The sequence below is a fragment of the Lepus europaeus genome, chromosome 16 (assembly GCF_033115175.1).
Source record: "Lepus europaeus isolate LE1 chromosome 16, mLepTim1.pri, whole genome shotgun sequence".
Classification (NCBI taxonomy): Eukaryota; Metazoa; Chordata; class Mammalia; order Lagomorpha; family Leporidae; genus Lepus; species Lepus europaeus.
Window position 1 is genome coordinate 57,163,280 of NC_084842.1, and position 22,128 is coordinate 57,185,407.

At 48.7% G+C, this 22,128-nt stretch overlaps 1 protein-coding gene across 1 annotated transcript; it reads right to left on the bottom strand.

Moving 5' to 3' along the window:
• Positions 1-1,703: 1,703 nt before the first annotated feature.
• On the bottom strand, positions 1,704-14,777 carry UCHL1 (ubiquitin C-terminal hydrolase L1). Its single transcript, XM_062213380.1, has 9 exons — positions 14,686-14,777; positions 14,565-14,576; positions 14,001-14,129; positions 11,010-11,160; positions 7,976-8,061; positions 7,851-7,898; positions 6,468-6,534; positions 5,447-5,505; positions 1,704-2,119 (listed from the first exon to the last, which is right to left on the bottom strand). The coding sequence occupies exons 1-9, from the start codon at positions 14,716-14,718 to the stop codon at positions 2,033-2,035; spliced, it is 672 nt and encodes a 223-aa protein (XP_062069364.1). The 5' UTR covers positions 14,719-14,777; the 3' UTR covers positions 1,704-2,032.
• Positions 14,778-22,128: the final 7,351 nt, after the last annotated feature.

The following is a 22,128-nucleotide window of genomic DNA, read 5'->3' on the forward strand; positions in this document are numbered from 1 at the left end:
GCCAGTGGGCCAGACATCCCCACCCCGCAAGTCTCCTTCAAGGAGACTGCACAGAAGCCGAGTCCGTTTACATGGCATCCCTCTAGCTTCAACTTGAAGCGAGCAGAATCGCCCGAGCCACAGCGCGTTGAGGATTTACACTACAGGCTGGCCACAGCTGTGATCACTTTTCAAGGGAGCCAAGACAGCCTTCACTTCAGGACTGGACACAGCACTAGCACCACAGAACGAGAGCTGAACACTCTAAGGCAGAGGCCCACGTGGTCTGACTTCCTGGTACCAGGCAGGACAGAGCCTCCCTGTGAGGAGGGCAGCAGAGGTAGGACGCATGGTGTTCCGCCCCGCCCCCTCCCTGCGCTCATGTAAGCAGGAGGAAACTATTATAGTGCAAGGTCAGTAGCTGAGAGGAAGGTACGTATTTTTTGATGTAAGCTTATAAATGATATGAGTGTTCCCTAATCTACAAGGACATACTTATCTACAAAGTAAGGCTTAACAACAAATGCCAGGGACATTTGTCAAATATAACAGCAGCCAGAATTGTAAGAAAGCTTCCTATGGACTGAAGCTGGAACAATGTGGGCAACAAGTAGTATTAGATTATAATACAGAACCACAGTATGAGACACATGAGTTCATACTGCTACCAATGATTGACTAGGAAATAAGACACACGCACCTCCTTGCAAAAAACTCCAAATAATTTATATAGGGTATAAAACTTCCCCCTCCCCACCAGCCCTGCCAGGGCTAGTTTTTGATAGATGGTACGCTTTATATGATGGAGATGAGTCTCCCTCTGTGATCTTGTTTCTCCAAATGCATAACCCTAGTTTATCAGAAAAACAGAGGGACATCTGAAAACACTGCCCAGTACTTCTGTCAAGGTCATAAAAAATGAGAAAGTCTAAAACATTAACACAGCCCACAGGAACCTTACAAGAGACAACACTTACATGTAAGGTGGCATGCTACAGAAGAGCCTGAAATAGGAAAAGGAGACTAAATAAAAAGGAAATCTGAATCAGCCATGACTTAAGAGTCACATATCAGTATTGGCTCATGAATTGAAACTCATGCATCACACTAACATGGGAGAGTTTATGAGAACTTGCAGTACTGTCCTAACTTTTCTATGAATCTAAAATTGTTCTAAAGAAGTATTTAACACTTTTTGACAAGCAGAGTTAAAGAGAGAGAGACAGAAAAGCATTCCTTTTTCTGTTGGTTCACCCCCCAAGTGGCCGCTACGGCTGGTGTGTTGCGCCGATCCGAAGCCAGGAACCAGGTGCTTCCTCCTAGTCTCCCATGCAGGTGCAGGGCCCAAGCACTTGGGCCATCCTCCACTGCACTCCTGGGCCACAGCAGAGAGCTGGACTGGAAGAGGAGCAACCAGGACAGAATCCAGCACCCCAACCGGGACTAGAACCCAGAGTGCCAGCGCCGCAGGCGGAGGATTAGCCAAGTGAGCCATGGCGCTGGCTGTATTTAACATTCTCTTAAAAGTTAGTTTCTACAGGTCTGCATGCAAATAAAAATGCATAGAAAAGGGTGCAGACAGCACACTCCACTGCTGAGTTTGATGGTGGCTGTCACGTGTGCTGTGTGAGCTGTGCACATGGAAGGCCTCTTTGTCTGTCACTGTCAAAGTAACGAGCTCTACTTGGGGAAGGGAAAAGACAATGAGAACCAGTTCAGACTTTATCAGCAGAAAAGTTTTATTCCTCTTAAGGACAAACAATTCAACCTCATCCAAGGCCTGAACTTTACAGACACAGACAGCCATGTAAAGCATTAGATATTAAGGAACAAGACATACGATGGGGAGGGAGGGATGTTTCGCCACCTGAAGCTTATACCAAACTCGGCCACGTCCACAGCCGAGCTCTGCTAGCGCCTGATGTGGTGGGGGGAGGAGCAGGACCCAGGGAGGAGAGCCGTGTCTCCCGGGTGCCGAAGCGTCTGGACCGTGTGGGCAGGGGTGGGCTTTCACGCTGACGGGCAGGGGCCACGGCGCAGGCCTCCCAGGGCATTAGGCCGCCTTGCACAGGGCCACGGCGGAGAAGCGCACCTCTCCTTGCTCACGCTCAGTGAATTCCCTGCACACCTTGGCAGCATCCTGAAAAGGAGGAACGTCATTAGCTCCAGGGGTCAGCTCCCGCCAGGCCGCATCACGCTCAAGTTCAACTTTAAAGCCCCCAGAGAACTTGAAAACTGGGGTTCAAGGCAAAAGGATACACGCGAGGAGATGGGAAAGCCAGGCCTACATCCCGGCTTTGGCTTCAGAAGCCCTGCCGCCAGCACTCCTTCGGCCCACGAGCTCCTTGCTTCTTGGACCTCATGCCTGGTCTTCAGCAAGAAAACCAGGCTGTGACAGTGCGCTCTCTCAGGTCTAAACACTGATCTGTCTTCTGTACCCAGCAGAAAAGTTCTCCTCGCCAACACTACCAAGTACGCATTTTACAAATCAGTCTGGAAGCTTACCTGGTATTCCAAACGCATGGTGCTGAGAGATTTATGGTGCTGCTAACAAAGCCCAGATCACAAGGATTAATGACAAAGTTGATCGCGGTGCTAGTGACTTACCAAATTCTGTGGTTTAAATGCTTTAGGACAGGGGTGGGGAACCTTTCTCTGCCATTTGGATATGTATAACATCTCTTGTGGGCCACATAAAATGATCAACTTAAAAACCAGCCTGCTATAGATTAACTGAATTTTGAATACCACCTGCGGTGGCCTTGGCAAAGCCAGACCAGTGATTTCACAGGCGTGATACGGCATGTGGTCAGACGTTCCCCACCCCTGCTCTGTTCCGTTTTCACAAGTCCAGAGGAAAGAGCGCTCCATAGCCTTATGAAATGCAAAAGCTTTAAAAAGAAAGGGAACACTCAGTAACCTAGATTGGTGGTGCAACATCAGCTCCTGGGGTCTAGAATTCACTGAGTCCATGAGTTTGCAGGAGCAGGCATTTAGCCTGCAGGTTTAGACTGTCAGTCGCGCACCACCGTGCCTGCCTTGAATTTCCAGCTCTGGCTCCTGACTCCAGCTTCTCACCTCGGCAGCCCCTGGGAGGCAGTGGTGAAGGCTCAAGTAACCGGGTTCCTGCCCCCCACGTAGGAGACCTGGACTGCGTTCCTGCCACAGGCCACTGTGGGCATCAGAGGAGTAAACCAGTGGATGGGAGCACTTACTCTACTAAAAAAAAGACAAATAAAAACCAGGGTACTTTAAAATCCTAATGATGAGTTTGTCCCTGGAAAAGCAGCAGCCACACTGGAGTTCTGTTCCTGCACTGCATCCAGGTTGAAATACTGACGGGGATCTAGACGGACATCTGCGTCCTGCATCACGAGGCTAAATGTTACTCTGCAGAGCTGCCTTCACGTCGGCTCTCTGTCACACACACAGCGTGGGCCTCGCTTTTCGGGTGTGCCTTGAAGAGAACAGCTGTCTCCTACACAGTGTGTAGTGACCCAATTCAAGTTTAGGATGTGTGGCTTCTATTTATGTGTGTACTCACCAGTTTAAGAGTAATTTAATGTGTCATTTGGGTGACCCAAAACATCTCTAACGATATAGAACCAAACTTACTTAGGATAAGGATTTTCATTAATAAGATCCTGATTTATATTCATTTTAACAAACTAATTAGAAGTGAGTTTTCTTTTTGAAAGATTTATTTGAAAGGTAGAGAGGAGGGAAGGAGGGAGAGGAAGAGATAGGGAGGGAGAGAAAGGGTGGGGGGATGAGTATCTTTATTCCACTGGTTCACTCCCCTGTTGGCCACAGCAGCCGGGGCTGGGCCAGATGAAGCCAGGAGGCTGGAACTCTATCCAGGTCTCCCACATGGGTGGCAGGGGCCCAAGCACTTGGGCCACCACCCTCTGCTTTCCCAAGCACGGCAGCAGGAAACCAGATGGGAGGTGGAGCGGCGGGGACTGGAACCTGCACTCTGGTACCGATGCCACACTACTCCCCACGCCGGCCTGGTTCTCTTTAATTCAAAGGTTCACCTTCCCCACGCCTCCTGGAACAGTTTTAGGGATCTGACATGGGGCACGTTTGTGCGGCATCAGCAAGTTACAGAAGTGGCGTTAGGTAAGAGTTGGCACGTCACTCAAAATCTGCAGGAAAAGGTCCGAGTCTTTTCCCTATACGAGCCAAAGCCCGGAGTCTGCCTCTGCTCTCATTCCCTCCTGCAGATCGCCCCACCCAGCTGCTCCAGGTCTGCCTGTCAGTCCTCCTCACTGCTCTGGTGCGCCGCTCACAGGCCCGCTTCAGCTCATCTTGGGGGCCATGACTGCAGGCTAGAGAAAGCACAGCCCTGCCCCGGGCATGGCATAAGCAGGTCTGTGATAAAGAAGGGCGTGGCGGTGCAGCCGCCAGGGGCATGACCGGCCAGGTGGGAGCCAGCTTCTGCCCCGGCAGTCACTGCCCTTGGGTGTGGCCAAGTCTCTATGTCCCCTCTTCTCACCGCATCAGGGAAAGGAGCCTACAGAAGGCAGAAATCGCCTAGGGCGGCACCTAGTGCCGGGCTGCAGCACTCCGGTGTGCTGCCCACTGGTCTGACAACAGCCTGGATGGAACACAGCTGCCCACAGCCACAGGCCGTCCATGGGCGCCTCCACAGCCGTCACAGCAAACCTGAATACTTGCGACAAAGCCATTTGCCACCCGGAACCTGAGATATGCTAGCTGGCCTTTGGCAGGGGTGCCAGCCACCAAGCGCTCAGAACACATGAGCTACTATTCCTACTCCACATCAAGTCTGCTGACAGCATTTTGTTTTTCCACAATTAGGCAGTCTTCCTTTGTAACAGCAAATTGATTCCAGACCAGAGCTCACGTTTAGGGGGAAGAGGCCCGAAGTCTCACGGGCGTTCTGGAAGTAACAGGTGACTGCAGTCGCCTGTCCCAGGACAGTCGCAGGGACCCGGGATCTGCCTCCCCTCGGCATCTTTCAAACCTGCTTCTCTTGTTCACGCACCACATGGGAAGAAAAGCACTCGTGTGTTTAACTGCCTGCTAGCAACCCATGGTGCACTACCTACAGACAGGCCCAAGCCCGGCAGTTGGAGAAGATCAGGGACGGCTCAGGCTGCTGCGACTTGAGGCTTCTGCTATGATGTAACCTGACAGAGGGACAACGCTCACCCGATCCCACATGGAAGCTACACAGTGGATCAGAGGTGACGACTCATTGTGCACCACAGACAGCACATGAAACAGATGCGTCAGGGAGGATCCTAAAGAAAGCTAGTGGCTCAGAAGAAAGGCAGGCAGACCTACGAAGAGGCTCTCTAAGCGCCAACGATGACTGTGAACCCCGACGACCGAGCTGGCCGTAGCGAAGGAACGCTGGCCCTATGCACAGCCTGGCTGGAGCACGGGTGCCGCCGGGGGATGTTGGGTGTTGGGGGGAGACATGCATGCCAGAGATTACCTGCAGCAGGGAGTCCTCTGAGCTGGCGCCGTGGTTCACCGGGAAAGGCATTCGCCCATCTGGAACAGAGAGGCCAGGCACGTCAGACTTCCTGCACGCTTTCTGGCTACTGTGCAGTGTCTAGGTCAGAGCAAGTTTTGGATTCTGAGTAGCACTGCCACTCCCACAGAGAAGCCTGGTTATGACCCAGCCGTCTGCAGATGAGGTTCAAGTGTTGCTGGGTACCCACCCCAGGCAATTGTGATCTCCAGTGATCAGGATCACAAACCTAACCCAGTTACCCTAATAAGGGGGATTGTGCCCCATCTCTCGGGAAGATCCATGGAGCTGATGGGATGCTGTTTCAGAAGCCAGAAGAACAGACCCTGGGGATTTCATCTGCCCTGCCATGACCACCCAATGCCCTGCAGTTAGCCTATCAGTGGTGTCTCTCCATTTGCACAAAGGGGGTGGATCTTCCAAGACAGACAGTCTTGTCTGTTGCTATAAATCCACACATGGAAATACCTCCAACATCTCCAAATTCCTTCTACACAGACAGGGATGCTTGTCTAGAAGCACTCCTTGTCTGAAGAGGAACACTCTAGGGGAAGCCACAGGGGAGGGGGAGAGAAGGTCTGATCCCTTAGCCTTGAACGAGTGCTGCTCTAATCCCCTCTCTTCACTGCTTTACATACCAAAGCCATTCACCGGGTATGAAGGTACTTCAAACAGTTCATGGAAAAACAGAGTTCAGACAAGTTTATTCTGGCACAAAAATTTTTTTTTCTTTCAAGCCCATGCATGGTATTTTCATAATACACATTTTCCACAAACTTTCTGAAGCCCCATGATGTCAGTTGCAGGGGTGCCCCCTGGGTCCAACAGAGGGATACGCGCCCCAGTGAGAACACCTCGTTTTGCCTTCATAAACAATGGTGTCCCAAGAACCGCAAAGTCACACACCAATGCTCTGAGCAACATTAAGTCTGAAAGAATGTGTGAAAATATCTTGGAGTCCAAAACACGGAGTGAAACATACCAAGTTCATAGAGGTGGCCGTCCACGTTGTTAAACAGGATGAAATGAAAGTTCACTTTGTCATCTACCTGGAGAGAGTCAAGAAAATTTTTTTTTTGGAAATGAGTATCATATAAGCTGAACGTCCTAAACAAAATTCTCTTGCAATTCAAGTAGGACACACTTGAACCAGCTTGCTTATATTTTATAAAATTACTATAGCATACTTATGAAATCAGTACTCATGAAATAAAAGGCTTCTTTGGGAAATTACTATAGCTAATATTTCTGAATTTCCTATATGCTAGGCTCTGTTCTAAGCCCATTAAGGTAGAAACACAGTAAATGTTAGAGCAGTGTTGTGACTGTACTATTATTTCAGGCTTTCTACTGAGTAGTAAATTAAGGCATAGGAAGGTAAGTGTCTCATCCAAGGTCAACACTCGATAGTGCAGGGGGTTAAGCCACCACCGGGCATCTCATATCAGAGTGCCTGTTTGAGGCCCCTGCTATTCTGCTTCCAAATCCATCTTCCTGCAAAAATGCACCCTAGGAGGCAGCAGATGATGGTTCAAATATTCCAGTCCCTGCCACCCATGTGGGAGACCCAGATGGAGTTCCAGGCTTCTGGCTTTTGCCTGGCTCAGCCCTGCTGCGGTGGGCATTTGAGGAGCAAACCAGTGGATGAAACACCTCTCTTCTCTTTCCAAACAAACATTTGTAAAAAGATTAGGGAGTGACAGAGCCAACTTCGGTTGTAAAGGCACTGTCCTCTAACTTACACTTAGTGCCAGCTTGGAGCTTCTGTTCACATTACGGTCTGTTTAAACCTTCTACAAAGCGTCAGTCTGCACTGGCACATGAAGGTACTCCAAAAAGTTCACAAAAAGTTGGATTGAAAGATGAGTTTATTTTGGTGCAAAAAAATTTGAAATCCATGCATACGAGGAGTCCTCACAAAGTTTATGGGAAATGTATACTATGAAAAAAAACTATAAATGGATTTCAAAACTGCTTCGCATCAGAATAAACTTCTCTTTTAATCGCCTTTGCCCACAAACTTTCTGAGGTACCCTCATACCTTATTCTCCCCAGTACTCTGTGAGAAGAGTATGTGAAATGCTCAAAATAGGAGACAGGTTACTGTGTCAGACCCATCTAGACCTAAGCAAAAAACTGCCCACTTGAATCCACTCTCGGCTGTTTCAACTGCCGATCAGATTTCTGAAGGGTCACTTGTAGTAACAGGTCTGAGCAAAGCATCCCTCGGGTAGGAGTCTCTGACATGAACTGGCCTGGGTGGCAGCTAACATTTGCTGTGTTCCAGCAGGGGATCCTTGCACATATTTCAGTGGACACACAGGTGGCAACCGGGGGAGCCTGGCTGATTCGTATTTGCATTTACCCGACATTGGCCTTCCTGTGCCACAGCGTCATGGGCTGCCTGTATGGCCTGCAGGAGAGAGAGAAGAATTAGCACCAAACCCTTCAGGGCTACGGAAGAGCAGGCTCTGGGAGTGCTCTCCCTACCTCGTTCTTCTCAAAGCATTTGGCTCTGTCTTCAGGGGACATCTTCTCCGTTTCAGACAGAAACTGTTTCAGGACTGATCCGTCCTCTTTAAAAAGAAAAGTCTGTATTAGTAGAAAGTCACACAGGTGCAGGTGCAGGCATGTTGCTGACTTACACCTCTGCACAGCCAGGCCCGGTGAGTAGCCCGGAGCTCTGGGTGCTCTCGGGGGATGTGGATGAGCAGAGCCTTTGGCCAAGCACCCGTTACTCACTGCATTCAAGCCAGGCGGCCTCTGTGCTCCTCCGGCCCTCTGATGCCTGCTGCCCAGCATCTTTCCCCACTCACCTTTCCCTCGTCTCCCAAATCTTAAAGCACTAATGCATCTATGTCACATATGAGGGGGCTCCACAAAGTTCCTGGAAAATATGTTTTATGAAAAAAATCATGCATAGATTCCAAAAGTTTTTGAATTAAAAGAAACTTTTAAAATAAAGATTTATTTGAAAGGCAGAGTTATAGGGGCCAGTGCTGTGCAACAATAGATTAATCCTCCACCTACAGCACGGGCATCCCATATGGGCACCAGTTCGAGTCCAGGCTGTTCCTCTTCAGATCCAGTTCTCTGCTATGGTCTGGGAAAGCAGTAGAAGATGGCCCAAGTGCTTAGGTCCCTGCACCCACGTGGGAGACTCGGAGGAGGCTCCTGGTTCCTGGCTTCAGATAGGCCCAGCTCTGACCATTGCAGTCATTTGGGGAGGGAACCAGTGGATAGAAGACCTTTCTTTCTGTCTCTCCCACTGTCTGTAACTCTGCCTGTCAAATAAATAAATAAGGGAGGGTATCTCCTATCCACTGGTTCACTCCCCAGATGGCGGCAATGGCCAGGGCACGGCCAGACTGAAGCCAGGAGCTTCTTCTGGGTCTCCCATGTTGGTACGGGCCCAAGCACTTGGGCCATCCTCCACTGCTTTCTCAGGCATATTAGCAGAAAGCTGGATAGGAAGTGGAACAGAGGCCGGTGCTGTGGTGCAGTGGGTTAACGCCCTGGCCAGCATCCCAAATAGGCGCCGGTTCAAGTCCTGGCTGCTCCAGTTCCCATCTAGCTCTCTGCTATGGCCTGGGAAAGCAGTAGAAGATGGCCCAAGTACTTGGGCCCCTGCACCCACGTGGGAGACCCGGAAGAAGCTCCTGGCTCCTGGCTTCGGATCGGCACAGCTCCGGCTGTTGTGGCCAATTGGGGAGTGAACCATCAGATGGAAGACCTCTCTCTCTGTCTCTCCTCTCTCTGTGTAACTCTTTCAAATAAATAAATCTTAAAAAAAAAAAAAAAAAAAAAAGGAAGTGGAACAGCCGACACTCAAACCAGTGCCACAGCACTGGCCCCAATAAATTTCTTTTCATTCCACTTTTCCATGAACTTTCTGAAATAGCCTCACACGTGTGAGATGTTCAGTGTTATCAAGGCAGGGACTGCCTCATCTCCTGCTGTATCCACAGCACTTAACGTGTCCACCATACGCCTATTTTACATATAGTGCAGAAACAGCATTCTAATCCAGTAACAGTTCCCAAACCAAGACTTTATCTCAGGGTAGAAAATTCAGTCTCAGGGATTCAGATATCCAGACACACCTGAACATAAAGAGCATAAATAAAAACGTGGCGTCCACACGGCTGGGCACAGAGACCACCGACTGGCTGTCGCTGCGGTAAGCCACGTTACGGCTCAGGGTGGACGAGCCCGGGAGGCACTGGTCACACAGCCACAGCAACCACAGCCTGTACTTCAGAAGCCCTCGGCCTGACCTCTCGGCTAAGCAGATCTGTAAAATGCGGGCCATTTCAGAATCTGGCACTGGCAGGAATCCTCTTAGTTTGTGAGGAGGGTAGCGAGTCAGACTGACTTGGACACTGTCACTGCCATGGTCACGAAGTTACAGCATCTCTGACCTCCGCCACACAGGGCTGCAGAGAAAGTGGGACTCACGAGAGAAGAGACAGAAAGGATCAAGCTACACGTTTTCAACACAGTCCATCAAGTCCATGTTTAAAAGGCAACTTCTAGGAGATCGGGATATTTATGGCCAAATCTTTTTTTGTTGTTTTTGTTTTGTTTTAATTCTAAAAGTATACCAAAGAGTAGAGTCTTGGTCATCTGACTTGCTATGCACAACAGTGTGAACTCTTGGTTGAACAGCCACCCTTACCACTGTCTAAATCCGAGCCGGCAATGTCGCCGCCTACGTCTGTAAATAAAGTATAATTGACAAGGCCATCTCATCACTGGCTGCTTCTCCGCACCAAGGGCAGAGGCCACCTGGCCCTCAAAACTCACAAAGACTGACTCTGGCCGTCTAGGGAAGTGTGCTGGCTCTTGGCCCGAATCGTGTAGTGGCCATGTTCTGTAAACATACCTCAGTGCTGTGAATGTGCAGCTGCAAGCTTACGGGCTCAGCTTCGTTTCTCCTGTATCCTCCATAGTATGCCCTGGGGCGTCCACCTTCCTGTCCCCTAACATGCCACCCGCGGGAGCAGCCACCTGCTGCAATGCCTCCCCGCAGAACTCGTACCCTATCCCAGCCAGCTGCTCCCCGCTGCTTTGCGTCTCCCATCATCTATAAGATAACAACAGACCCTAACTGTCCATATTTTCTGGCTGCACATCATCTCCAGTTCTCTCCAGAACTGCTGAGAATTGAGCAGGAGCCTGGGAGCATCCGTCCCATCAGTGCCCTCCCAGGTTCTCTCCTCCCTCTAGGCCCCGGTGCAGCCGTGTGCAAGTGGAAGGCCCACAGGGCAGCACAGGAGGGCAGAAGCAGCTGCGCCTGGCTTCCCCGACAACCAGTTGTCTCTCTCTCCAGAGAGGGAAGCAACACCAATCACCAGGGTTTGTACCTGGCTAGGTGAGAGCCAAGACCACACAGGTTCTGAAAACTTGTGAAGGCAGAGACTTTGCCAAACAGAGCCTGCAGGTTTCGGAACACAGCGGGGCAGAGAACTCTGCTCCCCGGCCTCCACGTCACGGAGGGACAGGCCCTGAAGCCCCCCCTTACCAAACTGCAGTTTGTCTTGGTTATTGGCCACGGCGTGGATCAGCCCGACGGTGCCGCAGGAGTTCCCGATGGTCTGCTTCATGAAGTACACCTTGGGACTAACCTCTTGTCCCTTGAGCTCTTCAATCTGCTTTTTCCTGAAGTTCTCATGCTGCCAGTGGGAAAGACGAGCGCCTCAAAATGACAAGGCAGAGAACGAGCAGAGAGCAGCACGGTGGGTTCTCCCAGCCCAACGGAAACCCGAGTGGGATGTGTCACCTGGAACCTCGGTTCCAGATGCTGGGCGCTGCCCAAAGAGTAGCCCGTCTGCCACCCACACCTACGCCCGCCTCAGCAGGAGGCGCCACCCTGATGCTGCAGTGCAGTCCCGACCTTGGACTTCTCCCAAGGCTCCGTCTGGACACCACTTCAACCTCCCAGCTGTGAACGCAGGGCGGCATGAGGTCAGAAAGCAGACAGAGCCCTTCAGGGGTTCCCTGTTAACAACAACCACGGCTGCTCTTTGCACAAGGCATCCTGAACAAGCTTTGGCCGACAGGAAGGCTAGCTGGTTTGCTACATCCCTATTCCTTAACCTTCTACTTCTGTGCTTCCAAGTGTCTGTCTCTTCAAAACCCAAACAAGCCGTAACTGTGGAAAGCAGCAAGTGAAAAATACTTAGCTATTGCCACCCGTCCACCCCACTCCGCTTTATAGGAAGCAGACAGTGGTCTGGAGTGTTGGGATGGGATTTTATAAAAAAAAAAAAAGCTCATTTGAGAAGATGGGACACTAGTTTGTTCTTGCCAGCTACAGAACTTAATTTCAGGACAAGATTAGCAGTGGTTGGGGGTGGCAGAGAGGGGAGGGGGACTGGCAAATGAATGGGACTAGAAGATGGAGTTCCTTGAAGCAGCTGCTAGCCTTCTGTTGAGAAATTTAGCAGGCCTGTCTGCACCTTTCGGAGTTAGGGCTCCTCACTTAAAGCAGGAAGCTCATGCTACAGGAACACCAATTTCCCACAACCAGCCAAATTCAGTTAGAATGCCAGAGGCACATTTCCAAACCTAGCAGTCTTGCATTCCTGCACACGGACTGAGGACTGACGTTTAAGCTTGCTCTGTGGCACAGCAGGGGCCTAAAAGCTCTTGTCCTACAACATCAACGTAAACTCTAACTAGTAGCACATCCTCACCTCCTATCTACCAGACCCCTGAAATGTTACTCATTGACTGGCAAGGGTTTTCCCTTTCCTAGGTTAATTAAATAAAAATCTTCCACGGGCCAGCACCATCCTCCAGGGTCATCTGGGCTCTTGCATGGAGCTATTTCCATAATTATTCCACTATCACTTAAAATTAATGTTTTTAGATGTGGCCCATTTAGGATTTCTTCGTGTTTCGTTAGCCCAAATTAGATGCTTTCTAAATTAACTTGGTTGGAAATCAATAAGCCTCAACTTTTCTTTACATCTGCTTCGGTATTTTGCCCAGTAGGCAACTGCATAGAACTGTATCCAATAAACCTGATCAAAGTGAACTGCAGCTAAAGGACAAAAGATTCCATTCTTGCAAACAGAAGCCATTCGAACTAGAATGTTCCTTTGCAAGGTCCACTCCATGCAGCACAAGACCCGTGAGCTCCTAACGTCAGGCACGCTGCACCACTGCCCCCCAGAGGCCGTCCTCTGGCTGCTTCTCAAAACCTCCGAGTCATCATGGTTCCTCGAATAAAAAGCTCTGCGAGCTGCTCACGTGGAAGACAGGAGACCGCGTGTGATGTGCTCGACAAAGGAGCTAAGCTAACGGGACTCGAAATCATTTGGCAGCTCCTTTGTCACCACAGTCAAGTCTTTGGCAATTTAGAAGGGGTGGTGGTGGTGGGGAACCATGTCAGTGGGATGATCCAGATAGCTGTTATAAATGTTTCTAACCCACAATATGCAGCCTGTTTACCAGGAGGGAGGCCTGGAACTTCCCATACAGCTTGCTTGGGGCCGAGGATGCTTTTAGAATAGCCAGCCTTAGGAAGCCAATTCAGTTCCCCTCGGTGTTTGGAGTGATACCCCAAATGCTAATGGCCCAAGTTTTGCTAAAGCCAATTTTCAGCACTCCCAAGTCAGGGTCAAGTGACATCAGCAGGGGACAGATGATGCCATACACTGCAAGACAGCAAATAAATATCCCAGCGATTCGTTTCTTTATATCTGATAACTCCGTCTTTGAGATGCATACATCCTTGCCCCACTAGAATGAGTAAATGTATGCAAATGACAATGAGAAGTAGCAATTTCCCTGACTACAGTTTGTCTCCTTGCTTCAGTAGCCCTTTATGGAGCACTCTGATTACCGGAAGAAAGGACTTCCAAACTTGCGGGAGGAAGCCAATCCAGAAGGAACAGGAAGCACTTCCAAGACTGTACTGCCAGTCATCGATTTCATCCAGTACAAGGTCAGAGAAGATGAGGGAGGGGAAGGAGCTCATGTACAGCAGCCCCTCCCACACCCACACCCCCAACCCGGCTAAGCTTTAAAAAGCCAAAAACCAGGGCGGGAAGAACTCCCAAGTCCACCAGAAACCCAGGCAGAAGCTATGGTTTGGGTTTGGGCAAGCCCTTCCCCCTCCACTCCAGAGCTAGGTGGGAGTCTGAGCACCAAACAATGAGCTGACAGGTCACAGCCCTTTAAAGGGGAACCCTTTAAAACCCTGAATGGAAGTCTCAGAAGAGGCCATATTCAAGAGAACTCAGGAGTAGGAAGAATGATTTCCCTGGAAAACTGGGATGCCGGAACGGAGAGGCTCCAATTTCATATTTAAGACAATTCCAGATGGATGCGCAAGGAGGCACGAAGCGCTGTTACAACAGGAGCCCCAATGAGTAGGCACCCCAAAAACTGCAAGGGAGGCGCTCTCGGAAGAGGAACAAATTAGCAAGGTCTGGGCACCCAGGCCAGGCGGTGAGGGAAAAACCTCAATGCCCCCCTCCCCGTCAGGGACCCCGCGCATCCCTACCTGGGCAGTGAGTGGGAACAGCAGCAGCAGCGCGCAGGCGGGCGCTGGCACAGAGCCCAGGGTCTCCTCCTCCAGCCCCAGCACGTCAGCAAAACGATACTGGCCTGCGACGCCCAGCCGGCTCAGCACCTGCGGAGACGAGACGCGGCGGCCAGGCGCACGGGGATGGGCAAGTCAGGAGCACCTGCCAGGGGGCGGGGCCCGCACGCGCGTCCTCCGCGCCCCGAGCCGCCCGTGGGAGGAGTCCCGCCCCGCCCCCCAGCCCTGGCGGCGCAATGACACAGCACAAAGCGCGGCCCACACGTGGCCCGCGCGAAGCCCCGGGACCCGAGTCCGCGCGCCACGCCCTCGGGCGCAACCTCCTCTACCTCCGCCTGCCCCGTTTTGCAGAATCACCCCCAAATCCGGGGCGGAGGGAGCGCGCCTAGCCTGCGCCCCACCCCGAGCCGCCTCCGGAGCGCGCAGGGCGCGGCTCGGTCCCTTGCCCACGGCTGGAGCCGGTGGGCGCCTCCGCCTTGGTGCTCCCAGGGGAGGGTATAGAGGCTGCACCGAGCCGACACTCACTTTGTTCAGCATCTGAAAAGCAAATGCAGAAGGAAAAAAAAATCAGAAATCAAATCAGACCAAGTCAGCGACACGGCTGCCTGGCGCGTGCTCCCCGGGCAGCCGTGCACCTGGCGCTCACCTCGGGGTTAATCTCCATTGGCTTGAGCTGCATCTTGGCGAGCGGCGAGCGAAGTCACAAGCGAGTAGAGGAGGAAAAACAGCGAGCGGAGCCGCCCAGGCTGCGCTATAAAGCGCCGGCCTGACGCACTGTGGTTGCCTGCGCAGGGGGAGCGGGGGCAAAACCAAGCGAGGGGAAAACGGCCAGCCTTGGCCACCCGGGCGCGAACCCCCCGTGCGCAAAGCCGGATGGTACGGCCGGGGCCCGGGCCCTTGCAGTCTCGCTCGCCGGTGAGATAATCCGGTGGCTGTGGAGATGGGTTGTGCGGGTGGGTGTTCCTTGAGTGTGTGGAGCGGTCCTCTGGATGGAGTCTTTGATTTTTGGCGAAGTTTCTGGAAAACCATTCCTTTGTGCCATCCCAATCACCCGAAAGCTCGGGGTCTCTGAAGCATTGAGAAAAAGCACAGACTCCTCAACAGGTATACATTTAATATGGATATAAATACTCCCCCACCCCCCCACCCCCCCACCCCCAGTCTCACAGCGGTTTACAGTTGACCTCGGGCCATCCTCCATCAAACAGCGGTCAGTGCAGAGGTTCGTTTTTAATTGCCTGCCTAGAATAAAACAATCTGGTCGTTAACAGACATTGCATTAGTAATGCTGATGTAATGTGACCCCCCGGGGAGGATTTGGTTGGTGATGGAAAAACGGTAGGAACCCGGGGATGTGACATGGAGAAGGCAGGCGGCTTTAGCAAACAGACCCGTAAGACCTACGGGTGATTCCCAGCGGAGAGGCAGCGAAAGGAGAGGCATTAAAAATATATACACTGGGAAGCTTTGAAAAATGAAACACTGGTTCCCGATAGCCTGTTCCCGGTGAAGAGGAAGGGAGATGGCAACTGCAGAAGCTGTTGTTCGCCAGTGATCTCAGGTGGGTTTGTGTTTTCAATCAGCACATTCAATGGAGGGAGAGGAAAAAGCCTATGCGAAGGGATAAATAGAGAGAGAATGATGCCAGGAAGAAGTGGGGCTTGCAGAAACACTACCGAAGGTAAAGAAGCAAGAGGGCCGGGTATTTTAAAAACATGCCCAGAGCCAGATGATGGTGGTGGAAGAACCGCCCGGTGGCTCGACCCAGCTGAGATCCAAGGTTGGCAGGTGACAGAGAGAGGGAGGGGATGCGTTTGAAGTTCCTCCCTCTGCAGCGGACACGTTACGTGTGGCGTCTCATCTCATCCTTAGAGGGTCCAGTGAAGAAACTCTGATCAGTGCAGTTTCACAGGCCAGAACCCAAGGCTTACAGAGTTTCCTTTGGTAGGAATGTCCTGGGGTTGATTTCTCAAGTGAGAAGTCCGTCTGAGAAATCAGCCCTAGGACATCGGACACTAAGCACTCATTCCCTTCCGAGATTCCACAACACACAGCTTCTGTTTCCTTCCTTTTTTGCCACCAGGAAAAAACCGACCACACATAATATGATGGTGACGATAACGTTAGTGAGAAAACTGAATGGGTGACTTTTATCATACATAATCAGTAAAGTTGTTAATGAAAACAGAGACATGAAGGTCAAGACAGGTGAACAAGTGGTCCAAGAACACCTGGTTACTTTGAGATCTTGCCTTTAGATAGAGACAGATTATATTCCAAAGTTACCTCATTTATTCATTCTCTGAAAAAGTAATTGATAAAGTACATGCTATTTGCTGGGCGCTGAGCTTGGAATTGGGTATACAATGGTGAACGTGGTAAGTATACATGGCAACTCCCTCGTGAGCTTTTATCAGTAATAAGAGCCATGTCAGAGGGAGCACAGATCAGGAGGCCCTAACCTAGTGGAGGGGACCAGGAAGGCTTCCTGAAGGAAGGGACGTTTAAGCTAAGAGCTGATGAACGGGCAGAATTTTTCAGCTGATAGTTATTACCAAAGTAACTAGTGAGAGTGGTCGGGGGATTGCTATTGGAAATCTTTGAAGGCATTCATTCATTCCGTCAACAAATACATGCATTGAGAGCCTACTGTGTGTCAGTAACACCACAGCAACGAATAAAACAATTCCTTGATGTCAGAGACTGGACATGAACGAACTTTATCCCAATCTTAAAAAAAAAAAAAAAGTGGAGGGCAGGTGTTTGGCATATCAGTTAGGGTGCCATTTGGGCAGGCATTGTGGTACAATGGATTAAGCTGCCACTTGGGACACCAGCATCCCATATTGGAGTGCCTGGGATTGAGCCCTACATTCTTTGTAATCCAGCTTCCTGCTGGTGTGCAACCTGGAAGGCAGCAGGGGATGGCTCAGGCACTTGGGTCACTGTCATCCATGTGGGAGACCTGGGCGGAGGTCCTAGTTCCTGCCTTTGGTCTGGCCCAGCCCCAGCTGTTGCTGCCATTTGCTAAGTGAATCAGCAGATGGAAGATTGATAATTCCCTTTCTCCCCTTCTCTCCCCACCCCCTCCTTGTCTGTCTTTCAGGTTAGTTAAAATAAATAAAGACCTTTTCATAAGAAGATGCCACTTCTCTGCCTGTATCCCATATCAGATTGCCTGGGTTCAAGTCCTGTCTCTGCTCCTTACTCCAGCTTCCTGCTAATGGACACCTGGGAGGCAGCGGATGCTGGTTTATGTACTGGGTCCCTGCCACACACGTGGGAGACCCCAACTGGGTTCCCAACTTTCGCCTGTGGCCTGGCCCAGCCCTTTGTGTTGCAGGCTTCTGGGGGAATGAAGCAGGAGATGGAAGATCTCTGTCTGTCTCTCTTCCTTTCCATTAGATAAGAATAAACTTTAAGAATGCTTTGATGGGGGGGGGGGTGAGCCGGAATGAACCACTGAAACTGGAGGCCAGGAGATTTGATATCAGTCATCAGCCAAATCCCAGAGCTCAGAGTTTGTGACTCAGAAAAGTGAGATGAACCCTTGAACAAGGGATTTCCTACCAGTGCTTGCTTGCTTTTGGGGTTGGGAACACAGCTCTGTAGGGTTGCTGTTGGTTGCTATTGTAGAGCTGGTTTTATAGCTTATTTCATTGACTTTACTTCTAGAAACAGTGTTGCTGCATAGAGTTACCTCAGCCTCTGGCTCCCTAGCAGTGGTTCTAAACCTGCCTTGTACCTTTTGTTGGAGCAGAGAGACACAGAATACATGCATGTAAATGAGACTAAGCAGTGTAAGTGGCAAAACCGTGGGATTCCCACAATGAGCTAAAAAAATAATAAAATGATGACATTTAATAGGGATTTTGATGATGGTTGTACAACTCTGGGGATATTCTAAAAAAATTTCAATAAGCCTGTTAAAAATGTAATAGGGATATGTGTAAAGTTACACATGCCAATTAAGTTGATCTTTACTTAATGCATTTCTTGATTCTGTGGTGGCAAAAATATGTACTATGGGAAAACATTGCATGAAAAACAAACCACCTTGATTATATCCATTTAAAAATAAACACACAAAGATCAAAAAGGAAAAATATTAATCTATTAAATGTGCATCAACAAAATGAGGTAGATTTGGCTTTGTAAGTAGTACATGAGGAAAAAAGATCTAACATTTTAGGTGTCATAATTTGAATAGAAAACTAATGAAATCTTAACTATATAGGAAAGAGAAATTCAATTTCATTTTAACCATAGTAGGTTCCTGGATTCTTCTTTGAGATGGTTCCTCAGCCCAGTGGAGGAAAACAATGCTGTGATTTATTAGAAATGTCCGCCCCGAGTGTGGGAAGGAAAACTGCTAAGAATAATCAGATATTTGCTGTATCTTTGCTAGATGAATATAATATTCATGTTGTAATCAGGGGAGAAAATTCTACCCACTGAATTAACCAGACTGTAACTGAATAGTGATGCACAGTACCTGGCATATAATAAATGCCCAGTAAATACATTTAAGGTGAAATTTCTAAAAACCACACTTCAAATGATACAGTGATATAGTGGAGAGATTTTTTTGGGGGGAGCCATATAATGAGCAAAACTGTTAAGAACTTGATTGGGTTGCAGCCCCAGATGTTGTGGCTTATGGGTGATGAACCAGTGACGGGAGCTCACTTGCTCTCTATCTCTGCCCCTCCTATAAATAATATTTTTAAAAAACAGAAACTGAAAAGGCAAGCATGAAGCATTTTGCAGATATCAAGGTGTAAGATGTTCTCTGCCATTGAGAACTGGGATAGGAGCAAGGCCATGTGACAAGGCAATGATCAGTGTTTGTTATGCCATACCCAGAACTTCCCAAAGACCTGAAAAATCTGTTGGGAATGTGGCAGAAAGAACTTCTGCAGGAGAAGGGAGGACAAGGGGCTTGACTTATATAACCTTCAGGGTCTCTTTTTGCCTTAATATTTTGTGATTCTCCCCAGCATTTTCTCTGATACTGATATACTTACTCCCCACAGTACTATGTTCAGTGCATCTACAAAGGGAAAAGAAGCAAGGATATTTTCTGGTGTGATGGGGGAACACTATGCACTGTTCTTTAGGGGACTTGGATCCCAATGTTGATTCTACCACTAAAGAGTGATATGCTCTTTGGGTCCCAGTTTCCTTGTTTGGAATCCTAAGCATTTTAGATCCCATTTGGGTATGTGTATAGATGAGGTAACAAATCAATGAATGTATAAACTGTTATTCATAAATAAAGATGCCATTTCTGATTCATCAGAAGTAGAATTGTTAATCATAGTATTATTTTTCTAGCAATAATGGAGGTTTGAAATGGATAGATGTATTTATTTATTTGAAAGGCAGAGTGACAAAGAGAGGGAAAGGGAGATGGAGGAAGAGAGGGAGATCTTGCATCTATTGGTTCATCTCCCCACAACAGCGAGGGATAGACCAGGTCAAAGCTAGGATCCAAGAACTCTGTCCTGGTCCCCTGTGTGGGTGACAAGAAACCAAGTGCTCAAGCCATCATCTGCTGCCAGCCAGGTATATTAGCAGGAAGCTGGATAAAAAGGTAGGACTGAACCCCAGGCATGTCAGTCTGAAGATTGTCATCCCAAGTGACAGTTTCACCTGCCACCACAGTGTCCTTCCTTGTATATAAATTTCTATATGTACTGAGGTTTCTACTTCTCTGCCATTTCTAGAAATGGAAATGTTGGGTCAAATGGTAACTCTGTATTTTATTTTTTCAAACACTATCAAACTTTCCCAAAGTGACTGTACTGTTTTACATCCCCTCGAGCGATGTATGAGAATCATTGTTTCTCCATGTCTTTGCCAACACCTGCTATTGTCAGTCTTTTCAGCTAGAGTCTTTGTGGTGGGTGTTTAGTGATATCTCACTGTACTTTTAATTAGCATTTCCCTGATGACTGATGTTCATCATCTTTGCATGCTGTTACTAGCTGTACAAGTATCTTCTTTGGTAAAATGTTTATTCAAATCTTTTGCCAATTTTTTTTTTATTTGAGAAGGAGAGAGAGAGAGAGAGCAAAAGAGCACTCCCATCTACTGGTTCATTCCCCAAATGTCCACAAAGGCTAAGACTGAGCCTGGCTAACTCAATCCAGTTCTTCCACTTGAGTTATCACTACTGTGTCTCAGAGTGCGTGTTAGCAGTGAGCTGGAATCAGGTGAGGAGCCAGGACTTGAACCCAGCTTTTGCCCATTTTTAATGAGGTTGTGTGTGTGTGTGTGTGTGTTTTAATCATTTTGCATTGTAAGGGTTTTTTGTATATTTGGGGTCAAAAGTCCTTATCAGATTATGGTTTGCAAATATTTTCTCCTGGAGTGTGATTTTATTTCAATTTTCTACATAATGTTTTTAAGCCCAAAAGTTTTTAATTTTGATGAAGTTCAGTTTTATCAAGTTTTTTGTTTATAGGTTATCTAAGAAATCTTTGCCTATTACCAAGATTTTCTCCTATATTTTTGGGAATTCTAGTGTTTTAGCTCTTAAATTTAGACTTACAACACATTTTGAATTAATTTTTGTATATAGTGTGAAATAAGAGTTCATTTATTTGACATATGTATATCTAATTGTCCTAGCACCATTTATTGAAAAGATTATGGTTTCTCCACTCAATTGCCTTAACACTTTTTTTTTTTTTAGGCAGAGTGGATAGTGAGAGAGAGAGAGAGAAAGGTCTTCCTTTTTGCTGTTGGTTCACCCTCCAATGGCCGCTGTGGCCGGTGCATCGCGCTGATCCGAAGCCAGGAGCCAGGTGTTTCTCCTGGTCTCCCATGCGGTTGCAGGGCCCAAGGACTTGGGCCATCCTCCACTGCCTTCCCGGGCCACAGCAGAGAGCTGGCCTGGAAGAGGGGCAACCGGGATAGAGTCCGGCGCCCTAACCGGGACTAGAACCCAGTGTGCCAGCGCCGCAAGGCAGAGGATTAGCCTGTTGAGCTGCGGCGCCGGCCAATTGCCTTAACACTTTTGTAAAAAAAAAAAAAAAAAAATCCTTTGACTATAAACTATTTCTGAATTTTTAATTTTGTTCAACTGAAAAGTTTGTCTATTTTGATTACTATCTGTCTTGATTACTGCGACTTTATAATAAGTTTTTAAATTAGGTCAAGTAAGTTCTTCAACTTTGTTTTCCTTTTCAAAGATTTTTCAGCTATACTAGGTACTTTGAATTTCCATATAAATTTTAGGATCAACTGATTAATTTCTGTCCATAAGAGAAAGAAGCCTTATTGGGTTTTACCTGGGGTTGAGTTGAATCTGCTAATTTGGGGAGCAGAGCCAAGTTAACAACATTGGTCTCCAGGGCATGAACATGGAGTCTTCCATTTACTTAGACCTTTACAAAAACTATCTCTGTAATATATTGTGGTTTTTATGTCTTTTTTTTTTTTCTTTTGACAGGCAGAGTGGATAGTGAGAGAGAGAGACAGAGAGAAAGGTCTTCCTTTTTGCCGTTGGTTCACCCTCCAATGGCCACTGTGGCCGGTGCATCTCGCTGATCCAAAGCCAGGAGCCAGGTGCTTCTCCTGGTCTCCCATGCGGGTGCAGGGCCCAAGCACTTGGGCCATCCTCCACTGCCTTCCCGGGCCATAGCAGAGAGCTGGCCTGGAAGAGGGGCAACCGGGATAGAATCTGCCGCCCCAACCGGGACTAGAACCCGGTGTGCCGGCACCGCAAGGCGGAGGATTAGCCTGTTAAGCCACGGCGCCGGTTTTTATAAGTCTTAATCTCTTTTGTTAAATTTATTTATAAAATATTTTATTCTTTTTGATGTCACTGTGAAAACTCTCTTAATTTCATTTTCAGATTATCCATGGCTAGAACATAGAATTCCAGTCAATTTCCCATCTATGGTTTAGCTGTGTACATTTTTAAGTTCCAGTCTTTTTTTTTTTTTTTTTTGACAGGCAGAGTTAGACAGTGAGATCGAGAAAGGTCTTCCTTTTTCCATTGGTTCACCCCCCAAGTGGCTGCTATGGCTAGTGCATAGTGGCCACTATGGCTGGTGCATTGCGGCCAGCGCGCTGTGCT